The sequence below is a fragment of the Chiloscyllium plagiosum genome, chromosome 14 (assembly GCF_004010195.1).
Source record: "Chiloscyllium plagiosum isolate BGI_BamShark_2017 chromosome 14, ASM401019v2, whole genome shotgun sequence".
Classification (NCBI taxonomy): Eukaryota; Metazoa; Chordata; class Chondrichthyes; order Orectolobiformes; family Hemiscylliidae; genus Chiloscyllium; species Chiloscyllium plagiosum.
In genome coordinates, this window is record NC_057723.1 from 4,654,901 (window position 1) to 4,682,830 (window position 27,930).

General features: G+C 41.2%; 2 protein-coding genes and 1 long non-coding RNA gene across 4 annotated transcripts in view; 1 reads left to right on the top strand and 2 right to left on the bottom strand.

The window, feature by feature from the left end:
- The window catches only part of LOC122556968, a 309,989-nt gene that overhangs the window by 200,635 nt on the left and 81,424 nt on the right, over nucleotides 1-27,930 (bottom strand). The gene's annotated exons all lie outside the window — the stretch shown is intronic.
- Nucleotides 21,325-24,814, bottom strand: LOC122556424 (protocadherin alpha-C2-like). The gene is made up of 2 exons (XM_043703061.1): nucleotides 22,051-24,814; nucleotides 21,325-21,509 (listed from the first exon to the last, which is right to left on the bottom strand). The coding sequence occupies exons 1-2, from the start codon at nucleotides 24,490-24,492 to the stop codon at nucleotides 21,465-21,467; spliced, it is 2,487 nt and encodes an 828-aa protein (XP_043558996.1). The 5' UTR covers nucleotides 24,493-24,814; the 3' UTR covers nucleotides 21,325-21,464.
- Nucleotides 23,402-27,267, top strand: LOC122556426. 2 transcript variants are annotated; one of them, XR_006313533.1, is made up of 3 exons: nucleotides 23,402-23,483; nucleotides 25,775-25,854; nucleotides 26,359-27,267. It is a non-coding gene; the product is annotated as an uncharacterized LOC122556426 (long non-coding RNA). The 2 variants fall into 2 exon arrangements; XR_006313534.1 differs by lacking the exon at nucleotides 23,402-23,483 and adding an exon at nucleotides 25,440-25,622.

Sequence of the window (27,930 nt, forward strand, 5' to 3'; positions counted from 1 at the left end):
GAACAAAGAGACCTTGGGGTGCATGTTCATTCATCTTTGAAAATGGAGTCCCAGGTGGACAGGGTAGTGAAGAAGGCATTTGGTATGTTTGTTTTTATTGGTTAGTGCATTGAGAATACGAGTTGGGAGGTCATGTTGCAGCAGTCCAGCTCACTGGTCAGGCGAGATTTGGAATACTGCATTAAATCCTGGCCTCCCTGCTAAAGAAGAGATATTGTTAGACTAGAAAGAGTTCAGAAAATATTTGCCAGGATGTTGCTGGTGTTGGAGGGTTTGAGCTATCAGGTGAGACTGAAGAGGCTCGGTTTTTTATTCCCTGGAGCATTAGAGGCTGAGGGGTGACCTTATCGGGTTTTATGAAATCATGAGGGGCATGGATAATGTGAATAGCCAAAGTCTTTTTCCCAAGGTAGGAGAGTTTAAAACTAGAGGGCCTAGGTTTAAAGTAAGATGAGAAAGATTTAAAAAGGACCCAAGGGGCAACTTTTTCATGCAGAGGGTAGTGTGCATATGGAATGAGCTGGCAGAGGAAGTGTTGGAGGCTGGTACAATTACAATATTTAAAGATCTGGATGGGTGAATATGAAGGATGAAAAGGAAATATGCCAAAAGCTGGTAAATGGGACTTGATTAATTTAGGATATCTGGTCACCATGGATGAATTGGACCAAAGGGTCTGTTTCCAATCTGTACCACACTGTGATTCGATAGCTCTAAAATAATATATTCTTCTGTTGGTTTTTATCTCTATTTTCTCTATTCTGAATGTATAAATCCACTTAATTCTAACCACCTTTGTTATTTGATGACTTTTTTTGTGAAGAATGTGAAGTATGCAGCAAATTATACCAAATTGTGAAACCAGCTTGATTGTACTGATGATGACTCTCTACATTCTCAACAACAGACCATGACTTCAGTATGATACTTTGCTTAATTAGACTTTTTGTATAACATTGGTTCTCAATATACCAGCACTCCACAACCATACCAAAGGTTCCTAATGAAAAGAGACAGTGGCCCTTATTCTACAATTATTTCAGAGAAAAATTGCAAAGATTTCACTATTTGACATCCAGGGAAGTTAAGGAACTGCCGTTAATTTTTATTGTACAGCAAAGTCCTGTGGCAGAAGTAATACATTTGCCGTAGAACTAAATAATTTATTTTATATTTTGATCACTGCTGTTCAAGACCACATAGTCAGTTGATCTGAAGGAGGGTCACTGGACTCAAAGCATTAACTCTTTTCTCCCACAAATGCTGTCAGACCTGATGAGTTTCACCAGCAAATTCTGTTTTTGTTCCAGTAGTCCAGCATCCACAGTTCTTTGTGTTGTTTTTGGTTTTCTTTTAGATTCAGGTATGTAGTTGAGTTATGAAATTGTGTGTCAGAACAGAGTGGGTTAGTCATTTAATGAGGCTGTTTTTTGAGTCTGATTGGGATGGTAGTTGGTTGCTTGGGGAAGTCAGATAGTCAGAGATGTAGTGGTATTGGATCAAGGAGTGGTCAGTATAGATTGAGACAAATTAGGGATGGATCAAGGATTATCTGAATTTGCTTACATAGTTAAGTGCTCAGGGCAGATGAGTTTGCTCATGCCAGGTTATGGGACTTCGGTGACTGGACGGTGGTGTGTGGTCAAGGCTTTAATCAGATGCCTAAGTGGGTTGGCAGGACATGGTGAGAGTGTCAGAAGATGACTAGGTGTAACCAGGTTGAGTTGGCTGTTAGTTATATCAGGTAATATGGATTTGGTTTGGGGAAGCAGCTGGTTCAAGAGTAGTCAGTTGATGGGCTATTGATCAGGTCTGGTAGTCTGACCATGGCTAAGAAGTGGAATTAATATACTATTAGATCCAAGGAAGGGGCATATAAATTGACAAAAGAAAGAAAAAAAGCAGCAGATTTCAGAATTAGGAGCAGTTTAGATTTCAGAAAGAAAAACAAAAGGATTATTAAGAACTAGCCATTTGGATACAGGACTGGCTCAAAAGTAGAAGACAGAGGGTGGTGGTGGAGGGTTGTTTTTCAGACTGGAGGCCTGTGACCAGTGGAGTGCCACAAGGATCGGTGCTGGGTACACTACTTTTCATCATTTATATAAATGATTTGGATGTGAGCATAAGAGGTATAGTTAGTAAGTTTGCTGGCGACACCAAAATTAGAGGTGTAGTGGACAGCGAAGAAGGTTACCTCAGATTACAACAGGATCTTGATCAGTTGGGCCAATGGGCTGAGAAGCGGCAGATGGATTTCAATTTAGATAAGTGTGAGGTGCTGCATTTTGAGAAAGTAAATCTTAGCAGGATTTTTACGCTTAATGGTAAGGTCCGCCGGAGTGTTGCTGAACAAAGAGACCTTGGAGTGCAGGTTCATAGCTCCTTGAAAATGGAGTCGCATGTAGGTAGGATAGTGAAGAAGGCATTTGGTATGCTTTCCTTTATTGGTCAGAGTATTGAGAACAGGAGTTGGGAGGTCATGTTGCTGCTGTACAGGACATTGGTTAAGCCACTGTTGGAATATTGTGTGCAATTCTGGTCTTCTTCCTAACAGAAAGATGTTGTGAAACTTGAAAGGGTTTAGAAAAGGTTTACAAAGGTGTTGCCAAGGTTGGAGGATTTGAGCTATAGAGAGAGATTAAATAGGCTCGGGCTGTTTTCCCTGGACTGTCGGAGGCTGAGGGGTGATCTTATAGAGGTTTATAAAAGCATGAGGGGCATGGATAGGATAAATGGACAAAGTCTTTTCGCTGGGGTCGGGGAGTCCAGTACTAAAAGACATTGGTTTAGGTTGAGAGGGGAAAGATAGAAAAGAGACCTAAGGGGCAACCTTTTCACTCAGAGGGTGGTACATGTATAGAATGAGCTGCCAGATGAAGTGGTGGAGGCTCATACAATTACAACATTTAAAAGGCATCTGGATGGGTATATGAATAGGAAGGGTTTGGAGGAATATGGGCCAGGTGCTGGCAGGTGGGACTAGATTGGGTTGGGATATCTGGTCGGCGTGGACCAGTTAGACCGAAGGGTCTGTTTCTGTGCTGAACATCTCTATGACTCTAAGATGGTGAAAATAAAGTGTAAGAGTAAGCTTACAGGGAACAGAAAACTTGATTGTAAAAGCCTCTTTCGGTATGTGAAGAGAAGATTATTAGTGAAGACAAATACTGTCAGTAACAGGGGAATTTAGAATGCAGAACATAGAGAGGGCAGACCAATTAAAGACCTATTTTGTTTCAATTTTCAGAAAGGCGGACACAAATAGCATCCCAAAATGTATGGGAACATATGATCTAGTGAGAGAGAAGAACTGAAGGTAGTCAATGTTAGGACAGGAATGGTGTTGGGGAAATTGATGGGTTAACAAGTTGATAAATGCTCAGAGCCCAATAGTTCACATCCCATAGTATTTAAGGAAATGGACCCAGAAACACTTGGTGTATTCTGGTCATCTTTCAAGACTATTTTTTATCCATTCACAGAATGTGGATATTGCTGGCTAGACAAGCAGTTATTGTTCATCCGTAACTGTCTAGAGGACAGTTAAGAGGCAACCACATTACTGTGGGTCTGGAGTCACAGGTAAGCCAATCCAGGTAAGGATGGCAGTTTTCTGCCCTAAAGAACATTAGTGAGCCAGATGAGTTTTTATCCAACAAACAGCAATGATTTAATGGTCACCATTAGACTCTTAATTCCAAAGTTTTCTTTATGCAGATTACTTCATCTGTCATGGTGGGATTCAAACCCAGGTCCCCAGAATATTACTTGAGTTTCTAGATCAGCAGTTCAGTGATCATACCACTACACCACTGCTTCCCCATTCTATCAACACTGCAACAGTTCCCATGGATTAGAAATTAGCTCATGTGACCCCAAATTTTAAAAAGTTGCATAGAGAAAATAGAAAATTGTAGACTGGCTTGCCTGACATCAGGAGGGGAGAAAAACTAGAGTCAGCTATAAAAGGTTTAATAGCAGAACTATTGAAAAAAAATGATAGGATCAGAAAGAATCAGCATGGATTTACAAAAGGCAAATCATGCTTGACAAATCTACTGAAGATTTTCAAGTTCACAGAGAGATAGAATTCATGCAGCATGGTGGTCCAGTGGTTAGCACTGCTACCTCTCAGTGCCAGGCACCTGGGTACAATTCCAGTCTCAGGCAACTGTCTGTGTGCAGTTTGAGCAATCTCCGTGTGTCTGTGTGGGTTCCTCCTACAATCCAAACATACCCCTTAAGTGAATTGGCCATGCTAAATTGCCTATAGTGTTCAGGGAAGTGTAGGTTGTGTGCATTAGTCAGGAGTAAATATTTGGTAGGGGACGGGTCTGGGTGGATTACGTTTAGGAGGGTTGGTGTGGACTTGGGCCGAAGGGCCTGTTTCCACGCTGTAGGAATTCTAATTCTAAAACTGACATGTCTATGGAAATCTGGTGAGCAGACAGGAAACAAATATTTGGAATTTTCTGAGTGATAGACAGTGATGAGTAGGACACCACAGGGATCAGTGGTGGTACCCCAGCTATTTACAAGATATATAATAATGAGGGGCATGGATAGGATAAACAGATGAGGTATATTCCCTGGAGTGGGGGCATCCAGAACTAGAGGGCATAGGTTTAGGGTGAGAGGCAAAAGTCGCCTCAGGCGACTGACTGTGTGGAGTTTGCACATTCTCCCCGTGTCTGCGTGGGTTTCCTCCAGGTGCTCCGGTTTCCTCCCCCAGTCCAAAGATGTGCAGGTCAGGTGAATTGGCCATGCTAAATTGCCCGTAGTGTTAGGTAAGGGGTAGATGTAGGGGTATGGGTGGGTTGCACTTCGGCGAGGCACTGTGGACTTGTTGGGCTGAAGGGCCTGTTTCCACACTGTAAGTAATCTAATCTAATCATATAAAAGGGACCTAAGGGGCAAAGTTTTCACACAGAGAGTAGTTGTGTGTTTGGAATGAGCTCCCAGAGGAAGTGGTGGAGGCTGGTACAATTATAGCATTTAAAGGACATCTGGATGAGTCTATGAATAGGAAGGAATTAGAGGATATGGGCCAAATGCTGGCAAATGGGACTAGATTAGGTTACTATATCTGGTCGGCATGGACGAGTTGGACCGAAGAGTCTGTATACATGCTGTACATCTCCATGACCTTATGACTCTGTGAGGGAACAAAGTGTAATATTTCCAAGTTTGCAAATGGCACAGAGCTGGACAAGAGAGTGAGCTGTGAAGAGGATTCAGTGTGATATAGACAAGTTGACCGAGCGGGTAAATGCACGGCAGATGAACTATACCGTGAATAAAATCAGGTCATTCACTTTAATTGCAAAAATATAAAGGCAGATTATTGTCTGAGTGATGGTAGATTGGAAAATGGAGAGATGCAATGAGACCTGAGTATTTTTGTGCTCCAGTCACTGAAGGTATACAGGTGCAACAGGAGATGAACAAGGCAAATAGAATATTGGCCTTCATATTCAATATCAGGATCAGGAATGTCTTGTTGCAATACAAGGCTTTGATCAGACCATACCTGAGATTGTGTGCAATTTAGGTCTCCATATCTGAGGAAGGATTAGATTAGATTACTTACAGTGTGGAAACAGGTGCTGCAGCCCAATAAGTCCACACCGACCCTCCGAAGAGCAGCCAATCCAGACCCATTCCCCTACATTTACCCCTTACCTAACACTGCGGGCAATTTAGCATGGCCAATTCACCTAACCTGCACATTTGTGGACTGTGGGAGGAAACCAGAGCACCCGGAGGAAACCCACGCAGACACGGGGAGAATGTGCAAAATCCACACAGACAGTTGCCTGAGGCGGGAATCGAATCCAGGTGTCTGGCACTGTGAGGCAGCAGTGCTAACCACTGTGCCACCGTGCCGCCCTAAATGTTCTGACAATGGAAGGAGTCCAACAAAGGTTTACTAGAAATGATTTCTGGGATAGCAGGACTGATATATGAGGAGGTTTTGGATTTGTTAGGACTATATTTACTGGAGTTCAGAAAAGGTTAGCGTCATTTAACAGAAATTTATAAAATTCTAACAGGATTAGACAGGGTAAATGCAGGAAGGAGTTGGGAATCCTAGAACTAGGTTTTCATTTTAAGGAAAAAGGACAGGCCACTTGCAACTTTGATGGGGTGAAATTTCTTCATGCAGGGAGTGGTGATCCTGTGAAATTCTCTGCCACAGAAAGTGGTTTAGGCTAAAACATTGAATATTTGCAAAGGATTAGTTATAATTCTTAGGGCTAAATAGATACAAGGATATGGAGAGAAAGTGAGAAGCAGGTACTGAGTTGCATCATTAGCCATGGTCATATTGAATGGTGGAACAGGCATGGAGGACTAAATGGGTGAAAGCAAGGACTGCAGATGCTGGAGATCAGAGTCAAGATTAGAGTGGTGCTGGAAAAGCACTCCAGGTCAGGCAGCATCCAAGGAGCAGGAAAATCAATGTTTCGGGCAAAAGCCCATCATCAGGAATGATGCAGGGTGCCTCTGGGTTGAAGAGGCAGGGAGCCTCCGGGGTGGAGGACCAAATGACCTATCACTGCTCCTATCTACTACATTACCATGTTGTTTCAGGCATGATTGGTGTTGAGGATTTCCTGTGCCATGTTTGGATGGAGTGTGGTAGTCATGTATATCCACTTGAGAAATCGGGTCACGGTCAGATGATTGGAGCTAGTTGGGTCAACTTGGATGTAGTTGGGTAATCAGAGCATGATTAGGTGTGTAGCTGAGTCAGATTAGACTGGTAAGATCATCAGATGTTTAGAGGGTGGGGAGGGATGTTGTGTACTAGTGGCAATAGTTGTGTCTCGGGAATAGTCAGTTTGTCAGATATAGTTTGTCAGGAGAGTCGGTGTGGAGGGTATGTGGTGCCATCAGGCGGTTGGGGATAGATGAGCTTTTGGGGATTATATGGGTAGCTGAATGTTTATCAGATATCCTGGGGTATTATTGGTCCTGTTAATTGTGTAGTTGCCCAGTTATTAGACAAGGTTGTAAATTGTTTGAAATTTCAAAGGTAGATACATAGGTCAGAACCTAGTGAAACATTGCAGGCAAATTGCACATAAGTTCATATGTGAGAACTTACATAGGTTTCTAACACTTCTTCTGTCACATATCCAGTCATTGATGATCTGGAGGCTGGAAGACTTGGCCCTCTGTGCTTAAGTCATTACTTTCAGACTGTATCCCACAACCATCTGATTCCACATTCAAGCATGAGACAAAATTGATTCAATCTCATGATCTTTAATGTTATATTTAAATGATGCTTCTGTTTGTTGTAGGCAGCATACCATGTTCTATTCCAGCAACTGACCAAAATGACATTAAACATCCTTCTGACACATTTTCTACTGGAAAAGTAATGGACTCCAATTGCCATTACTTTAGTTACAGGATGCTTACAAAGTGCAGCACAACTGCTCCCCCAATATTATTATAGCAGATCAAATGTCAAATGTGTAGCCAAGTGGACAATTCATTAATTCATTACAATGATTAGAACATTGTGTATCTTAAAAACAGGAAGTTTTAGGCATCAACAATTTTGAACAACTTATAAAGGAGTTTTTTTTAAAAAAAAGGATCAAATATCTTTTAACAGTCACAGACAAAACTATGGGAAAATAACTGACAGTAAATTCCCACAAAAAAAAGCAGTATGATAATGAACAATTGATTTAGTTATATGGCATTAGTTCAAAGATAAATTCTGACTAGGAGGCAAGATTAGTATTGGCAACATCTCATAAAGTTTCACAGGATTGTCAATGACAAGCCAAATGCATGGATGTGACCTGGATTTAAGGTCTGTTTTGAAACATTCTTGTTCTGATTCAAAAGTTCATGAAGGTTAGATATTTTGGATAACTGTTTGTGTTGCAATGAAAACGCAGTGAGGTGAATCTCAAAATGGCCATTGAATAACGAAAGGACATTCATGTATAGTGGAAACCATTGATGTTATTCGTAAGGCAGATGGTTTTGTGTGAAATGTGACAGCAGCTTTGACATAGAAGGTGATTGGTGAAGGCCATGGCATATGCAGTCTTGTGAGTCAATGTAGAGTGCAGGAGAGCATGCCAGGACCATCATCAGATGTGCCAAAAAAAAGGCGTCAGTCAGATAAAACTACAGCACAGGACTATTTCCATGCCAAACAGCAGGCACAAAATGCAATAGATACTGTTAATGCAATCAGACCACTAACAAATCAGATGAAAGCTCTGCCGTCCTAGAATATTCAGTCAAGAATGGTGGTGAATAATTAAACAAAAGAAGATGGATGCTCTATAATTATTTTCATTCTTAATGATGATGAAACTGAGCATATCAGTACCAAAAGCAATGCTGTAGTATTTGCATGCATCTACAGCTGGAAATGCCAAGTGATTAATTTAACTTGGCTCTTTCCTGAGGTCCCCAGCATCACAGAAGGCAGTTTTCAACCAATTCAATTCACGCCATGTGACATCAAGAAACCATTGAAAACATTGGATATGGCAAATACTGTGGGCCCTGACAATTTTCTGGCAATAGGACAAAATGAGGACTGCAGATGCTGGAGATCAAAGTTGTAGAGTGTGTTGCTGGAAAAGCACAGCCAGTCAGGCAGCAGGAGAGTCAACATTTTGTGCATAAGGCCTTCATCAGCAATGAGGCTTGTGGGCCAAGGGGGCTGAGAGATAAATGGGAGGGGGTTGGGGTTTGGGGGAAGTTGCTGGGAAAGTGATAGGTAGATGAAGATGGAGCTGAAAGTATAGAAAATATATTCTCTAGAACTAGCCAGGTACAGTGTGGCTGGTACAGTGCAACTACAAGATGGAATCTACCAAACAAAGTAAGCAAGTGTCTGGACATGTCCAGTGTTCAAGAAGCAGAACAAATCCAATTCTCCAAATTACTACCTAATCATCTATTTTGATTGAATTATTATGTTTATTGTCTTATGTACTCAAGTACAGGGATACATGAGTGCACTGAAAAGTCATAGTCATAGAGCCTTAAAGTTATACAGCAAGGAAAATAGACACTTCAATCCAAATAGTCTGCACCAATGATATTCTCAAACACTTGCCTGCATTTGTCACATACTTCTCCAAACCTTTCCTATTTATGTACTTATCTAAATGTCTTTTAAGTGTTGCAATTCTATCTGCATCCACTGTTTCCTCCGTCAGTTCATTCCACATTTCTCTGTGTAAAATAAGTTGCTCCTCATTTCCTTTTTAAAATGTTTTCCTCTCACCTCAAAAATATGTCCCCTGTTTTGAACTCCCCACCCTAGGGAAAAGACCCTTTCTATTCACCTTATCCATGCCCCTCATGATGTTATAAATCTCTATAAATTCACTCCTCAACCTCCTATGCGCCAGTGAAAACATCCAGCCTATCTAGCCTTTGTTCATTATACAAAATGCAGAACCTACATTTACCCAAATTAAACTCCATCTGCCTGCTCCTCAGCCATTGGCTCTGTCGATCAAGATCCCTTTGTAATCTTAAATAATCTTCTTCATTTTTCACTATATGAACAATTTTGGTGTCATCCACAAAATTACTGACCGTGCCTCCTATATTCTCATCCCAATCATTTATATAAATGACAAACAAAAATGGATCCAGTACTGACTCCTGTGGAACACTGCTGGTCACAGACCTCCTGTCTGAAAAACAACCCCTCCACCATCACTGTCTGTCTCCTGCAGTTAAGCCAATTTTGTTTCCAATTGGCAAGCTCACTCTGAATTCCAAGTGATCTAACTTTACTAATTAGTCTATCACACAGAATCTTGTCAAAGGCTTTCCTGAAGTCCATGTAAGCAAACTCTACTGCTTTGCCCACAACAATCATTTTGGTTATTGTTTAAATGCACTCACTCAGAGACATGATTTCCCTCGCATAAAACCATGTTGACTATCTCTTTCCAAATTCATGTAAATCCTACCTTTCAGAATCACCTCCAACAACCTACTCATCACCGATGTCAGGCTCACAACTCTATAGTTTCCAGGCTTCTCGTTACAGCTTTTCTTTAAAAGAAACACAACAAAAGCCACCCTCCAGTTCTCTAGCACCTGACCCTTGTTCATGCATGATACAAATATTTCTGCTAGGGTCCCACAGTTTCCTCCCCAACTTCCCATAGCAACCTGGGATACATTTGATCAAGTTCTGGAAATTTATCCACCTTCATATTTTCTAAGACTTCCAGCAATTCCTTTTCTGTAATGTGAACTATTTTCAAAACATCAATATTTGTTAAAAGTGTACAAAGTCACCATTTCTAGTTCTATCTTAGATCGTCAGCAAAGTTATGGATGGGGTCATCAATTGTGCTATCAATCAGTACTTACTTAGCAATGATCTGTTCAATAATGCTCCGTTTACGTTCTGATAGAATTTCACCTAACTTCATTGTCTCATGTGTGCCAACATAGAAAATAGAGCTCAAATTGACATGCGATGTGAAAGAGACTCCCCTGACTTGACTGAATAAACTTCAAAAAACCCAGCAAAACTAGCATCAATGTAAACAAACGGGATGTTTTTCTGCTGATTGGAATCATATATGGTACAATAGAAGAGGGTTGTGGGTGGTTGAAGATAAATCATCTCTGCCTCAGAATATCATTTCAGGATTTCCTTATGATTTAAAAATAGAAATACTGGAAAAGCTCAGCAAGTCTGGCAGTGTCTGTGGAGAGAAATCAGAGATAACATTTTGGGTAGAGTGAACCTACACAAATATTAACACTGATTTCTCCCCACAGATGCTGTCAGACCTCCTGACATTTTCCAACAATTTCTGTTTTTGTTTCCGATTTACAGCATCTGCAGTTCTTTCAGTTTCCTTTAGGTTATAGTGTCTTAGATCCAATGATCCCTTAGGGTACAGGATAAGTAAATAAAGTTTTGAAGAAGGCAGATGAGATGCTTGCCTTTATTCACTGAGGCACAGTGTCTAAGAGCATGGACGTGATGCTGGAACTATCAAATTTTGCATGGGCCACAGTTAGAGTGTTGTGTGTGGCTTTGGAATCCACATTATAGGGTGAATGTGACTGCATAGGTGACGGTGTAGAAGAGATTTACAAGGATGATGCCTGGACTGGAAAGTTTTAGAGAGTGACTGGACTGGGGTGTTTTTCTTGGAGCAGAGGAGATTGAGAGAGAACATGATTAAGATGTGTAAACTTAAGAGGGACATAAATAGAATGGGAGAAAGTGAGAACTGGAGATGCTGGAGATCAGAGTCAAAACGTGTGGTACAGGTCAGGCAGCATCTGAAGAGCAAGACAGCTGAAGTTTCGAGCATCAGCTCTTCATGAAGAATGACATTCCTGATGAAGAGCTTATGCTCAAAATGTTGACTCTCTTGCTCCTTGGATGTTGCCTGACCTGCTGTGTTTTTCAAGCACCACAATTTTTGACATAGATAGGATGGACAGACAGCAACTTTTCTCCATAGTGGAGGGATCAACGACCAGGAGCATAGATTTAAAGTAAGGGCCACAAGGTTTCTAGGGGATGGGAGGAAAAGTATTTTCTCCAGAGGATGGTGAGAAGCTCAACCACTGCTTGTAAGGATAGTAAAGGCAGGAGCACTTATAACATTTAAGAAGTATTAAGATGTGCACTTCTGATGCCAAAGCTATGGGGACAAATGCTGGACTTTTGGGCTTAGAGTAGTTAGGTAGTTGTTTTTGACTCCAGGGACAAAAGTGTGTTTATCTGTATTGTAGCCTTCTATGACTTTATGATCTTTAGCTCTTTGAGCAATGATTGTTCCTCTACCTAAGGTCAAAAGTGAAAATATTAATTGATGATAGCATAACATCCAGCACCATTTGTGGAACTGATGCATTCCATGTATATATGTAGTATGTTTTAAACAATAACTAGGCTTTGTGCTGAAAAATGGCAAGTAACATTCATCCCACATAAATTTAGAGTCATAGAGATGGGCAGCATGGAAATAGACCCTTCGGTCCAACCTGTCCATGCCAACCAGATATCCCAACCCAATCTAGTCCTCACCCTCCAACGCTCCAGGAAAAACAGCCCCAGCCTGTTCAACCGCTCCCTGTCACTCAAATCCTCCCACTCTGGCAACATCCTTGTAAATCTTTTCTGAACTCTTTCAAGTTTCACAACATCTTTCTGATAGGAAGGAGACCAGAATTGCACACAATATTCCAACAGTGGCCTAACCAATGTCCTGTACAGCCTCAACATGACCTCCCAACCCCTGTACTTAATACTCTGACCAATAAAGGAAAGAATACCAAATGCCTTCTTCACGATTCTATCTACCTGTGACTCCACTTTCAAGGAGCTATGAACCTGCACTCCAAGGTCTCTTTGTTCAGCAGCACTCCCTAGGAGCTTACCATTAAGTGTATAAGTCCTGCTAAGATTTGCTTTCCCAAAATACAGCACCTTGCATTTATTTGAATTAAACTCCATCTGCCAATTGGCCCATCTGGTAAAGATCCTGTTGTAATCTGAGATATCCCTCTTCGCTGTCCACTACACCTCCAATTTTGGTGTCATTTGCAAACTTACTAACTGTACCTCTTATGCTCGCATCCAAATCATTTGTGTAAATGACAAAAAATTGAGGACCCAGCACCGATCCTTGTGGCACTCCACTGGTCACAGGCATCCAGTCTGAAAACAACCTCCATCACCACCCTCTGTCTTCTACTTTTGAGCCAGTTCTGTATCCAAATGGCTAGTTCTCCCTGTATTCCATGAGATCTAACCTTGCTAATCAGTCTCCCATGGGGAACACTTGTCAAATGCCTTACTGAAGTCCATATAGATCCCATCTACTGCTCTGTCCTCATCAATCCTCTTGTTCCTTCTTCAAAAAACTCAATCAAGTTTGTGAGACATGATTTCCCCCACACATTGAAGCAATTAACAATTTAACAAAGAGAGAATCTAACTATCATTGCGATCAGCAACCTGCTAATTATCTCCATCAGAAACTAAACTAGATGAGCCATCTAAATACTATAATCACAAGAGTCAGTCTTTGACTTGGAATTATGTCATGTGTAACTCACCTCTTGTCTTCGATGATCTACAAGACAAAATCAGGACTGTAATAAATGCACTCAAGAAACTTGATATCATCCAGTGCACACAATTGATGCCACATCCACATCTGTAACATTCGCTTCCTTCAGCAGTGAACTACAGTAGCAGCACTGTGTCCCACCTCCCAATTGCAATGCAGTCACTCACCAAAGCCCATCCAGCAGTTCCTTCTAACCTCTACCACCTACAAATACAGTAGAGATATTCAGGTAGAAACATGAACAGGCAAGAAATAGAGTGTTACTGACCATATGCAGGCAGATGAGATTACTTTAGAATGGCATCATGATGGCACAAACATGGTAGGCCAAACGGCTTGCCATGTGCTGTATTGTTCTATATTCTGTGTTCTATGTTCTTGCTGCAAAGCAGCACTGCCACCTGTAAGTTCCCCATCAAGACATATACAATCATGACTTGGAATTATATCATAATTCCTTCACTGCTTCTGGGCTAAAATCCTGGTTCTCCCTTCCTCACAGCACTCTGGACGTTCCTACACATCAAGGAATGCAACATTTTGGGATGGCACCTCCCAACCATCTTATCTCAATCAGTTAGAGATTGGCAATAAGTCTGTCATGTCCACATTGCACAGGAAATTAGAAAAGTCTTATTAGAAATCGCCATTGCATTACATTTGTAGTTTATTTACACATACTTAATTGCAAAAGCTAAGATGATCTCATTAAATGCAATATTCTGATACAGTTTCACACGTTTTCAGATACATATTCCATTTATTTTTTTTAAATCATATTGATTTGATTTCACTCTCTAATAATTGTACCTTGTGGAACAAAATTGTTTAGAATTTAAGAACTTTGAGTCATGACCATCCCTACGTAAAAGCTGGTGACTGCATTGACATAGCATTATTTGTTGCCCTGATTCATGCTATGTGTTACTGAAAAGTTCATTCATGTTCCTGTTAACACCAGGGTCTATACATAACTAGAAGATTTATTTGATGTCCTCCGTCTGGAATCTGTAAGGAAAATTCTACAAACAATAGAAAATCACTTTACAACACTTTCATTGATCTCAACAAGACATGCAATCCTGTGAGCAAAGCTGATCTATTTAAGCTGCTGAACATACTGTTTGAGTTTGAATGCTGCTCAATGTGATCTTGCCTTTCCATGGATATGGCTTGCAGGCTTGACCAGCATTTATTACTTGCGTCTATTTAGGTTTGAAGAGGTAGTAATAAGCCACCATCTTGGACTGCTTCATTCTATGTTCATCTACTAAACCAGTCTATTTACAAATCAAAAATGATAGAAATCTTGTCAGTGTTCATCACCTCAGATTGAAGACAAATACGTATCAAGGCTTCATTAGAAAGTTGCTCAATACTATACTTGCATTCCATAACAAGAAACAAAATGGAACCTTCTCTCAGTACATAAAGAGATTTGGATGTAAGTTTGCTCACTGAGCTAAATGGTTCAATTTCAGATGTAGCACTGGTGATATGGCCCGTTTTGTATTAATGTGTTCAGGTTGGCTTAGGTTGGTGTTGTCATTTTCTGTAGTGATGTCATTTCCTGTTCTTTTTCTCACGGGGGAGTGGTAAATGGGATCCAAGTCAATTTGTTTGTTGATAGAGTTCTGTTTGGAGTGCCATTCTTCTAGGAATTCTCATGTGTGTCTCTGTTTGTCGTGTCCTAGGATGGCTGTGTTGTTCCAGTCAAAGTGGTTTCCTTCCTCATCTGTATATAAAGATACTAATGAGAGTGGGTCACATCTTTTTGTGGCTAGTTATGTTCATGTATCTTGGTGGCTGGTTTTCTGCCTGTTTGTCCAATGTAGTGTTTGTTACAGTTCTTGCAAGGTATCTTGTAAATGACTTGTCAGTATAGGATATTTCAAGTTCATTAACTGCTATTTTAGTGTGTTGGTGGGTTTGTGGGCTACCATGATGCTAAGAGGTAGAGTGTCTTGCAGTCATTTCCAAGATGTGTTTGATGTAGGGGAGGGCGGCTAAGGTTTCTGGATGCATTTTGTTTGCTTATTTGGGTTTTCTGCTGAGAAATCGGTAGACTGTGTTCATTGGGTACCCGTTCTTTTTGAATGCACTATATAAGTGATTTTCATCTGCTCTTCATAGTTTTTCTGTGCTGCAGTGTGTGATGGTTTGTTAGCACCACCACACACTGCAACACAGAGGAACTATGAAGAGCAGAGGAAAATCACCTATACAGTGTATTCAAAAAGGACGGGTACCCAATGAACACAGTTCATCAACTTCGCCAACAATTCCACCACACACTCAAATTCACCTGGACCATTTCTGACACCTCCGTCCCCTTCCTGGACCTCTCTGTCTCCATCCCTGGAAACTAATTGACCACTGACATCCATTTCAAACCCACTAACTTCCACAACCGCATCAACCATATCTCCTCTCACTGACCCTTCTGCAAAAATGATAACCCATACTCAATTCCTCTGCCTCCACAGCATCTGCTCTCAGGATGATGTGTTCTACTCCAGGACATTCCAAATATCATCCAACTTTAGGGACCATAGCTTCGCCTCCTCAGTAATTGAGGATACCCTTAAGTGCATCTTCTCCATTTGCTGCACTCTGCCCACAAACTGCCTTCCCTCAATAACAATAAGAATCGAGCCCCCTTAGTTCTCACATATTACCCCACCAACCTCCAAACCCAATGCATAATCCTCCAACATTTCCACCACCAACAATCAGACCCCACCACCAACAGATATTTCCTTCCTCTACCAATCCACTTGCCACAGGGACCATTCACTCCATAAATCCCTTGTCAACTCTACACTCTCCATCAACTTCACCACCACATCCAATCCCTTTTCCTGCAACCGTAGGAGGTGCAGCGCCTGCATCTACACCTCCCCTCTCATCTCAGCTCAAAGCCCAACACAGTCCTTCCAGATCCGGCAGAGTTTCTCCTGCGCTTCACCCAAACTCACCTTTTGTGTCTGTTGCTCCCAGTGTGGTTTCCTTTATTTCAGGGAGACCAAATACAGTCTTAGGGACTGGTTTGCAGAGCATCTGCTCTGTGCATGCATCAACGAACCCGATGTTCTAGTTACTATCCATTTTAATTCTGACAACACATCCATCCTTAGCCTCCTCCATTGTCAGAATGAGACCAAATATAAACTGGAGGAGCAATACCTGATATTTTACCTGGGGAGTTTACAGCCCAATGGCCTCAATATTGACTTCACCAGCTTCAAAAAGCCGCCACCCCCAGTCCTTTCCCATTTCCAGCCCTCCCCCTCTTCTCACCTCCTTCACTAGAACTTAGCTGTTCATCTTCCTGCTCAACTATCTGCTCCACCCTTCCCACTGACCAATCACAATAACCTCCTACATGCATCCGCCTGTCACCATTCTACTTGCCCTTCCAGCAGCCCCACCCCACCCCCTCCCTCTTTTTACTTCTGGGCTCCCCTTCCCCTCCCAGTCCTAACAAACTGTTTCAGCCCAAAATGTTGACTTTCCTCAGATGCTATCTGAACTGCTGTGCTGTTCCAGTCTCACATCTACCAACTCAGCTATTGTAATATCTTCAGATGTTACATGCAACTTAAGCAATAGTCTCTGCATCAACAGCAAACTGACAACTGAAAACTGTAAGTCAACCAAGCTCCTCAACGCGCTTCTCTACTGTCATGAGATCACAGCAATAAATATTTGGCAGCAGATTGTTCTGAACAACTTCCACCTTTGCTGTCTCATAAACAACTTTGGGTTCTTTGGCAGGTCAAAATTAGTAAGGCAGAGATATGGACTGTGCTAAATTCCATCTGCATACACCGATTGCTAACTAAATAATACCTGCACTGGCTAGACCACAATCAGCACATGGATCACAGCAATATATTCAAATATCTTCTGTATAGTAAATTGGTAATTGGGTTTTGGCCTGCTGTGCAATCAATGTCTGTGCGACAAAGACCATGCAAGAATTTCAAATAAATGCTTTGCCATTGGTAACTATAGATAGTTAAAGGTGATTGTGACTTTTCCAAGCTGACTGTTTGGAGATGCATTGTAAGGGTAATGCAGATGGACAGCTGAGGTGAGAATCTCAGAGAAAGGACACCTCAATGAATCTTGTGCCCTCTGAAGCCAGTATCTTCCTCAGCCACAATTATCACAGACAACACCAAAATAATTCTTCTGACCTCCAACAAATGATGTTTAATGCAATGCAGGTTGGTACAATAAGAAGAAAAGATGACAGTACAAAAATACTAATACCCACAGAATCATAAATCCTGTCATGATGAATTCACTCATCTTGCACCTTGAACATCTAGAATTTATTCAGAACTCTGTTTGCAATATTCTAAAACAGACAAAATCCTTCCATTACCAGTATGCTCATATTATGTTATGATCTATCACTGTCTTGAGTTTGTTCTATGTGTCTAAATTTGGACCATTTTATATGTACTAATGCTTTTATCCACCATTGGTGGCTCTCAATTCTGCTATCTCAGCTTGGCTGTCCGGAATTCCCTTCCAAAATGTCATTGTCTCTTCCACTCATAAAATGCACTTAAAACCTACTTCTTTCATCAAGCTTTTGGTTTTTTCCTTATTTAGAATATTATTATACAGTTTTACCCTACAAAAGTCCTTCAAACATTCGAAGTATTCTTCCATAACGTGTGTCTTACTGGCAGGGCCAGCATTTATAAGATCATAACATATTGGAGAAAAATGCGGCCAAATGCGGCTGTGCCATTTGATTATGGCTGATATGTTTCTCAATCCCATTCTCCAGCTTTCTGCCAGTAATCTTTGATTCTCTTAGGACGTAATGAACAATTTATCTACCTGTCTTAAATAAATTCCATGATGTGGTCGTCACAGCCTTTTGTACAACAAATTCAACAGATTCACCACCATCTGGCTGAACAAATGTCTCCTCATCTCAACAATTGTACGTTCATCCTGAAGCTATGCTGTAGGGTATTTGTTTCTCTTACCAGTGAAAATTCTTTCTCCACATCCATACTATCCAAGTCTCTCAATATTATGAAAAAAAACTACAATTGCTGGGAAGGCTTAGCAAGTCTGGCAGCAGCGATGGAGAAAAAGCAGTGTTAACATTTTGGGTCAAGTCAACTTTCTTCAGAACAGTCACTGGACCCAAAACACTAACACTGTTTTCTCTCTGTTGATGCTGCCTGACCTTTTGAATTTACCAAGCTATTTGTTTTTGTTTCTGATTTCCAGCATCCACGATTCTTTAGCTTTTCCTCTCAGTAATTTGTAAGTTTCAATGAGATACCTCTTCGTCCTTATAAATTCCATTGAGGACAAATTCAGAGTCCCCAACATTCCTTGTCTGACAAGCCTTTCATCCCTAGGATCATGCTTGTTTTCCTCCTCTGCACCCCTTCCAAGGTCAACATATCCTTTCTCAGATATGAGGTTCCAAAACTGCTCTCAATATTCTGACCAGAGTGTTATCCAACCTCAGCAATACATCGTTGTTCTTGTATTCTTGCCCTCTCAAAATGAATGTTTACATTGCATTTGCCCCCCCCCCCCCCCACCCAACTGCCAACTGAGCCTGCATGTTGGGCTTGAGATATTCCTGAAATAAGACTGCTAAATCCCTCTGTGCTTCAGATTTCCAAAGCTGTTCCTCACTTAGAAAATAGTCTAAACATCTATTCTTCTCACCAAAGTGCATAATTTCACACTTTCGCACATTGTATTCCATCTGTCACTTCTTTGCCCATTCTCCGAGCCTAACCAAATTCATCTGGAGCCTCTCCACCTTCTCAACAGTACAGGTACATGCACATGGCTTGGTGTCATCTGCAAGCTTAGCAACAATGCCCTCAGTTCCTACATCCAGTTCATTAATGTATAATATGAATAGCTTTGGTCCTGACACTGACCCCCGCAGAACTGCATTAGTTACTGGCTGCCATGCTGAAAAAGACCACTTTATCCTCACTCTCTGCCTTCTGCTTGTCAGAGTCGAGAGTGTGGTGATGGAATGAAATGCTTATGCCTGAAACATCGATTCACATGCTATTCGGATGCTGCCCAGCCTGCTGTGCTTTTCTAGTACCACGTGCTCAACTTTGATCTCCAGTATCTACAGTCCTCACTTTCTCATTCTGCTTGTCAGCCAATCTCAATCCATTCAATGCCTTTTCCCTAACACCATAGTCACTTACCTTATTTAGCAGCCTCCTGCATGGCACCTTAACAAAGGCCTTCTAGAAATCCAAATAGATTACCTCAACCAACTTTCTTTTGCCTAAATTGCTCATTACCACCTCAAAGAATTCCAACAGATGTTTCAGATATTACTGCTCCTTGATGAATTATTTTACCGTGCATGTCCAAGTACTCTGAAATATCATCTTTAACAGTCGACTAAAAACCCTTAAAAACAACCTGGTGACTTATTCAACTTCAGACCTTTCAGCTTCTGCCTGAATGATGGCCTCTACACTCACCTCTGCTCCAGACTCTCTTGAGGACTGGTATGCTGCTGGTGTTTTCCACCATGAAGATTGATACAACATATCTATGCAATTCTGCAGCCATTTTGTTGTTCCCATTACTAATTCTGCAGCCTCATTTTCCAGCTGTCCAAAGTCCACACTTGCCTTATGTTAATGGAAAGCTTACTCTCATATTTCATCTATTTGTTTTAGTTGTCCTTTGCTGACTTCTAAAATTTTCCCAATCTTCTGGTTTTCCACTAATCTGCACAACAATGTATGCTTTTCCTTTGCTTTTCTGCTGTCTCTGACATCCCTTATCAGCCATGGTGCCCTTAGTCCTCTCCTTTGTATATTTCTTCTTGGATTGAATCTCTGCAATGCCTCCTGAATTATCCTTGCAAACTCATGCTGTTGCAGTACTACCCTGCTCTGTTTTCCTTCCAGGCAACTCTGGCCAGTTCATCCTTCATATCTTTGTAGTTAACGTTACTTAATTGTTATACCATTATGTCTGATGCAAGCTGCTACCTATCAAACTGCAGGATAAATTCTATCCAAATGTGGTAGAGGTTCCTTCACCTTAAGATTCCTGCCTATTTTTTTCTTGAACTGTGTGTCTTGCTGAGCCATTTACAGAAGGCAGTTAAGAACAAACAACATTACAGTGACTCTGGAGTCACATCTAGGCCAGACCAAATAAGAATGTATGTTAACAAACAAGACTTTTTGCAACAATCAGCAATAGTTGCATTGTCACCAATACTCAGACTAGCTTTTATTAAATTCAGAATTTATTCATATAATTTACATTTCAAATGTTACCAATTTGGAATATGATTAATTTATTACCTTGAGTTTCCAGATTATTAGGTAAGTGTAATTAGAACTATGCCTCCACCCCAATCATCAAGGTTCATTGGGAGGCCTTAGTGAATATTGTCTACTTCCAATATCTCAGCAATATCCTGTTGGCCAAAGTAACTATTGAAGAAAAGATCCATCACCACCGCTAATGAGTCAGCACAGACATTGGCCGCCTGAGGAAAAGGTTGAATGAAGACAACATCAGATGCAAAACCAAGATCATGGTTTACAGAGCTGTGGTTGTTTCCATCTTCTCATGGTGCTCTGAGACATGGACTGTCTACAGCAGACACGTCATGGTGCTTGAGCAGTACCACAAATGCTGCCTGCACAAGATCCTGTGAATTCACGAGGAAGAAAGATGCAGGAACGTCAATGTCCTTAACCAGGCAAACATCCCGAGCATCAAGGCACTGACCATCCTTAATCGGCTATGATGGGCCTGGCACAGATCCATATGACCGATACAAGACTGCCAAAGCAGGTGCTCTATTCCCAGCCTTGAAACGGCCGGAGCTCCAGCTGGACAGAGGAAGCACTTCAGTGATGCCTTGAAGGGCTCACTCGTAAAGTGCAGCATTCCCACACAAACCTGGAAATCATTGGTGATGACCGTCCAAAGTGGAGGAGGAACATCTGGGAAGGCACCTTGAGACTTGCCATCAGGAAAAAGTGAAGCCAAGTGATAACTGTGAAAGGAGGGTGCTGCCACATCAATGTCCCATCTACCCCTTCCCATGACCACCTTCTACCACAAGTGTAACAGAGCCTGCGGTAACTGCATTGGTTTCTACAGTCACCTACGGACTCACCCTGAGAGTGGAAAGGAATCATCCTCATCTGCAAGCACCAGCAATGAATGAAAATGCCACCACCTTTCCAGAAATCCATCAAATGAAATCTGTTGCCATGGGAAGTTTTATTCAAACGTAGGTTGTTTTGTTTGTTGAACGTAGCAACGGAAGGAGTTAACTCGCAGGAAAATTCATAGGGACGTAGTTAGGTTCTTCCAGAAGGCAAACGAATAAAACTGGAACAAATATATTTGAATATTATGTGACTGTTTTCCCATTTAGTTCAACCAATATTGCAAAATTCGAAATGCACTCAGTAGTGCATAAATGTTTGATTCATTTCTCTGCCATATTTCAGGAAGTCAGTTCCAGATCACAATAATCGTGTAGATGACTTTCCTCTCCCCACCCCTCACTTCCCCTGTATGACTGTACAATCTTATTAGCAACAACTTCCAAATGAAACTTGCTTGTTATCGATCCATTGCTCAGGTTATTTAGGTTATTGTTGAAGAGTGAAATAAACAATTGGAAAAAAAATTGTGCTGTAGATAAAATGGGACCTCTATACTGAGATTTTGTTTTTTTAAAAAGTAAAATAACGCATTATAATAGAACTGATAAAATCTAGTAATTTCTTCGTTCACCATGACTCCTGTATTAGACTGAATTGGCAATTCCCACCAACAACGATGCACATTTTGCAACTTTCATCATATCATTTCGCGTAAGTCCGAGTGATATGGGTTGAGTTTGTTTTATATTTCTTTCACTCACCTCACTGATAATATTCGGCTTTGGTTTTGTTTGCTGATTGTATTCTGAGAAATGCACGTCAGTATTCTTGATATTGCTTCGACGTGTTGCAGAACCGAAAGGCGTGAGAAGTATGCAGTTCCCATTCTCGCGTTCAGTTGTTGGACGAATCAGGCAATACGTCTCAGAGAGTGACCCAGTACCACGAACTTCCATAACATTTGTAGTTGGTTGAACGTTGGGCGCCATCCGAGGATTTGCATGAGACTGCTTCGATGTATTGTTTCTAATCTCACGTCCAAAACAACAATTCATCAGAGAACAATCGTCGATGTGATCATTGCTATTGTGGCACATTGTGGTAACGAGCGCAATTATTATCAAAAAAAGGATGAATGAGACAGTACCTAGGGATATTATTATATAGATGGCGAAATCCGTCGATTGCTCAATATCTTGGGGTTGATTGCTAACATCTGACATAATTGCAGCAGTCTTATCTATCAGCGACAATGTAGCTGTGACAGTAGTGGAGAGGGAAGGATGACCATTGTCCTTTACCAAGATTATGAGCACTTGTGTAGTTGAGTCTCTGTCTTCAAAGAGTCGCATGGTTCTGATTTCTCCCGAATTGCGTGCAACAGTAAAAAGAGTTCTATCAGTAGATTGGATCAATTGGTAAATCAATCTGGCATTCTGTCCAGAATCAGCATCAACTGCAGTCACTTTTGTCACCAGGTAACCTGGATTTGCTGATCGAGGCATCATTACGTAAGTTCCATTTTTTGACAGGGAAGATACGACAACAGGAGAGTTGTCGTTTTGGTCGAGGATTACAACGTTTACAATAACATTACTACTGAGGGATGGGGTTCCAGCGTCTCGAGCTTGGACGAGGATTTGAAAGTTCTTAAATTGCTCATAATCAAATGAACGCTGTGAAAATATTTCTCCATTTTCTGAATTAATTGATACAAAGGACTCGATAGGCACGCCTTGAATCTGACTCGCCATAATAGAGTAAGAAATGTCAGAGTTTTGACCGAGGTCAGAATCAAAAGCCGTAACCGAGCAGATTATTGCTCCGGGCGTATTGTTTTCCAATATATAGGCTGTATACGTTGACTTTGTGAAGTGTGGTGCATTGTCGTTAATGTCAGAGATCGCCAGTACAATGATTTTGTTGGTGAAGAGACGAGGCGATCCAGCATCTGAACAAGTGACATTAATTGTGTATTGAGGAACAGTTTCTCTATCCAATAATGCACGAATAACCAACATGTAAGAGTTCTTGAAAGACGGTTTCAACCGGAATGGAAGGTTATTGGGAACATAACAACTAATTTTGCCATTTTCTCCAGATTCCGGATCCGCTACGCTGATTAGAGCTATCATCGTTCCTATCGTAGCATTTTCAGTTATGGAGCTGGATAATGACATCAGCGTCAGCTCAGGTATGACGTCATTCACGTCGACAATCTCCACTACAACTTTGCAATATGCAGGAACAGAATTAGGACCCTGGTCTCTGGCTTGCACGTTAATCTCGTAGACGTTGGCTTCTTCATAATCCAATACTCCATTAACTGTGATTTTTCCTGTATGAGGTTCTATACTAAACAGTTCATACAATTTGTCTGGAGTGTAACTGCTAAAAGAGTAAATTATTTCTGCATTTGTGCCTTCATCCAAATCAGTAGCATTAAGGTTAATAACTAATGTATTAGCGATTACATTTTCAATCACTTTCACCCAATAAACAGACTGATCAAATACAGGCAGATTGTCATTGGCATCAAGTACAGCGATAATAATTTGGGCATTACCAGATCGTGTTGGAATCCCGCCATCTAAGGCACTAAGAAGTAAAGTGTGTAGAGCTTGTTTTTCTCTATCCAATAATTTATCCAGCACCAAAAATACACTCTTAGTTCCATCACTGCTGTTTTGAACATTCAGCGTGAAGTGATCATTTGGACTGAGGTTATAAGTGTGAACAGAGTTTGTACCGACATCGGGGTCATGCGCGCTCTGTAGTGGAAAGCGAGTTCCCGGAGGTGTTGACTCAAGAATCTCCAAACGTAGCGCATCCTGCGGAAAACTGGGGGAATTGTCATTGATATCTTGTATTTCAACCTCAGCACGGTACAGTCTTAATGGTGTTTCTGTAACAATCTCGATATTTTGCAAGCACGTAAGAGTTTGGCCGCAGAGCTGCTCCCTGTCAATTTTGTCATTAACAAACAAAATACCATTCTTTAAATTAACTTCGAAATACCTCTTCTTTGCAGCTGACATGATCCGAAACCTGCGGATAGACAGTTCTCTCGCATTTAATCCAATATCGTTAGCAATATTCCCAACGAAAGCGCCGTCTTCTAATTCTTCTGGAATTGAGTAATGAATCTGGGCAGAAACAAAATCCCAGACGTAAAGCAAGATAATGGAAAACGACGTTTGCATTATCTGTGTAAAGACGTCCTCTCATTCGAACTCAGTCGCAAATAGTAATAAAATGTATATATCGATCAGAGCTTCTTGACTTGGTGCAAAGTCCAAGGGACAATGATTGATAAATAACATGCCCTCCCAGCGTAGAATGACTCGAATAAAAGGAGATCAAAGATGGCTGAGATGCAACCGCAATCTGGTGCTGGCTTTCCCTTCTCTTCCTTCCTCAGCGTGTGTACGGGGCTGCGGAAGGACTGAAGGATGTCTTCATTTTTCAATTCTTCATTGGTAGACAGCGACACAAAGAGTCTTATCCAATAATTACACATCGTACTTCCAAAAGTCACATCATTCCTCAGTGTAAAGATCACCAAGTAAATTGAACTTGAAATAGTCGGCTATCATAATTAACTGAAATGGGGTGAGCAGTTTCAGGGAACTCGTAAACCTACGACTGAAACTTAATAAAGTTTTAGTTGCGCAATGGCAATAACACGCTGACTGTATCATAACTTTTTGCATATGAATTTTAAAAATGTGTATGTTGTGCCCCTCTTTCTGTTTTAAGAATCGCCTTAATTTTGCTGACAACCAGTGTTCCCTGCATAACTAATTTAGCAGTAATCTGGCTGCCCATGAAACTGAGTTGTCAGACCTGGCCACAATGTAAGTCAGTCTGTATTTCTGCCTTTGAAAGAACCTCAATAACATTGGTAGGCCTTGATAAATTAGGTGCTTAAATAAATTCGAAAAAATAATCATAAATTGACTCAGACACTTAAATCTGTTGTTACACCGCAAATGCTTTGCTTAGCCTGATTTTCCTTGAATTTCAGCTTACAAATTCACTCTTGATAAAACAGTAGCCACAAAAGTTTGTCCGTTTAACTTTAAACAGATTCTGCCTGAACGTGATATAATAAGGATAAAGTTGCCCTCTCGTTAAAAGGAAACGACTGGTGGTGGTTTAAATTGAAGCATACCAAACCACAGGTGTGACAAGAGGTTAAGAAGGAGAGTCCTTTGAAACAATCTAATGCCACATGGGAACTAGCCTCACTCACCAAGCATTGAGTCAGCTGAGCTAACCGACCGCCAACATGATATGAATGAACAGGGGAAGGCGCGCTTTTTAAAAGGGTGTAAGTACATTTCACTATGAAGCAACTGAGTACATAGATTATATTTGGTATGCTCTACAGACTGAATTGCAAAGTATAAATTAGCACAAATCTTCATATAAAATACTTGCCTCTTCCTCAATTCACTCAAGTATCATTCTCATTGTCCTCAGCTGGGTACTCTCGAATTCACACAAGCAGCTTCAAGAAAGAGCCACGAGATCAAAACATCACTACAAATGCAGAATAACAGGTGAGGATATTCTCGAAAACCTCTCCGTTCCGCAGCTATTTGACTAGAAAGACAGATGATTGACAGGAATGCATTTGATGCCATTAGCTAACTCTAGATCTGAACTTTGCTGTCATTAACGCAAACAAGGAAAAATAAACTTTATTTATATTGCATATTTCGGAGGCTGGGAACGTTTGAAAGCATTTCGGAGAGAAATAAATATTTACGATGTTTAGTTACTATTGTCACCGAATCAGAGAAACGTCACGGCTCAGAAGGAGGACACTTGGTCCAATTGTCTTGCCCCTATTCGTTAAATAAGCATCACTAACTTGTGCTCAATTCCTGCTTTCTCCCTCATATCCTTACACATTATTTGAATACAAGTTATCATCCAATGACTCATGGAATGCCTCAGTCGAATCTTCTCCCAAACTCACTTCCAGGCAGTGCATTTAAACCCGAACTCTTGGCTAAGTGAAAAAAAGTTTTACCTCACTTTCACCTTTGCTTCTTTTGCAGATCACCTTAAGCAAGCGTAATTGAGGGAGAGCAAAAAAAAAAGCAGTCAATAGTAGAATCTTCCGAGCGGCTGGAGAAGAAATTAACAGAAGACAGCGTCGGATCAGCGTTCATGCCTCTGGCGATCTGAAATTGCCATCAACCTGAAATTGCCACCTGCGACTTCCCGCCTTCGCCCTCGTTGTTAACACTTACGACAGATTCGGCTTCCTCAGCAGACTATAGCTCCACTTTCAAGGGGCTCTCCCTGCCACCCCCCAACCCCCTCGCCGCCCACACCATCCCCATTCCCAAAACCATCTCCCTGCATCGGTAATCTCAGATCTTCGAAAATTCTACATTCTGAGTTCGATATATTTTAACTAACCTGTTCAGAAATATGCACTTCTGGAGCAGGTGGGACTTATGCCCTGGTGTCCTAGCTCAGAGACAGGGACACCACATCTACGTCATGCCCTAATGTTTAATTAGCCGCCGCCAGGAGGATTTCTCGGCTGACGTTCCCAATTGTCAAAGCAATAGCTGACACGCGACTGCGCCGAAAACTACACAAGCTTTATCCGATGGCCCAAAATTCCATTTTAAAAATGAACTAAAACACAGAAAAGCTATTTTGCTGGAATTGTTTGAGGTCAACGGGCAGAATTTCGCTATTCTCTTTTGTATGGCCTCAGACAGGTGACAAACAAATATAGCTCGGTTGGCGCTCATCTGAAAGGTTACGTGGCTGATAAAGTCATGATTTGGAGATGGCGTTGTTGGACTGGGATGCTCAAAGTTAAAAATCACTACGCTAGGTTATAGTCCAACAGGTTTATTTGGAAGCACTAGCTTTCGGAGCGCTCTCCTTATCAGGTGATTAGGAAGTATAAGATCGTAAGATATAGAATTTATAGCAAAAGCTTACAGTATGAGACAACTGAAATTACATATTGAAAAATACCTTGATTGTTTGTTAAGTCTCTCATCTTTTAGAATGACCATGTTGGTTTCAGTTCTTTCATGTGTAAATCTCAAAACCTTTTTTAAGAGTTACATTTAAAGTTATCAGGCAATGGGACCCTGTGTGAGAACCTCTCTGGCTATGTCAAAGGCATCTTGAAACCCATTGCACAGGGGACTCCCTGCTTCTGTTGCAACTGCAGATTTCTTACAGAAACTCAGCACCCACAGACCAGTCGAAGCAGGAACATTCCTCGTCACAATGGACGCTAGTGGGGTGACGAAAAGTCTGGAAATGAACTTTCCAGCTCAGTGAGTGAACTTACATCCAGAACCTCAACCTGAGCTACAAATCTTCTCAAAACTCGCTAATCCCCCACAATTACAGAATCGTGGCAACAGCCTCAGTACTCAACACCAACAGCTGCCAATCTCTGAGCACCATTCTGCAACTCATCCGTTTTATCCTTGACCACAACATTTTCACCTTTGACAACCAGTTCTTCATCCAGACACATGGAACAGCTATGGAGACCAAATTTGCACCCCAATTTGCCAACATTTTCATGCACAGGTTAAAAAAAAACTTCTTCTCTACACAGGACCCCGAAACAACACCAAACACCAGGT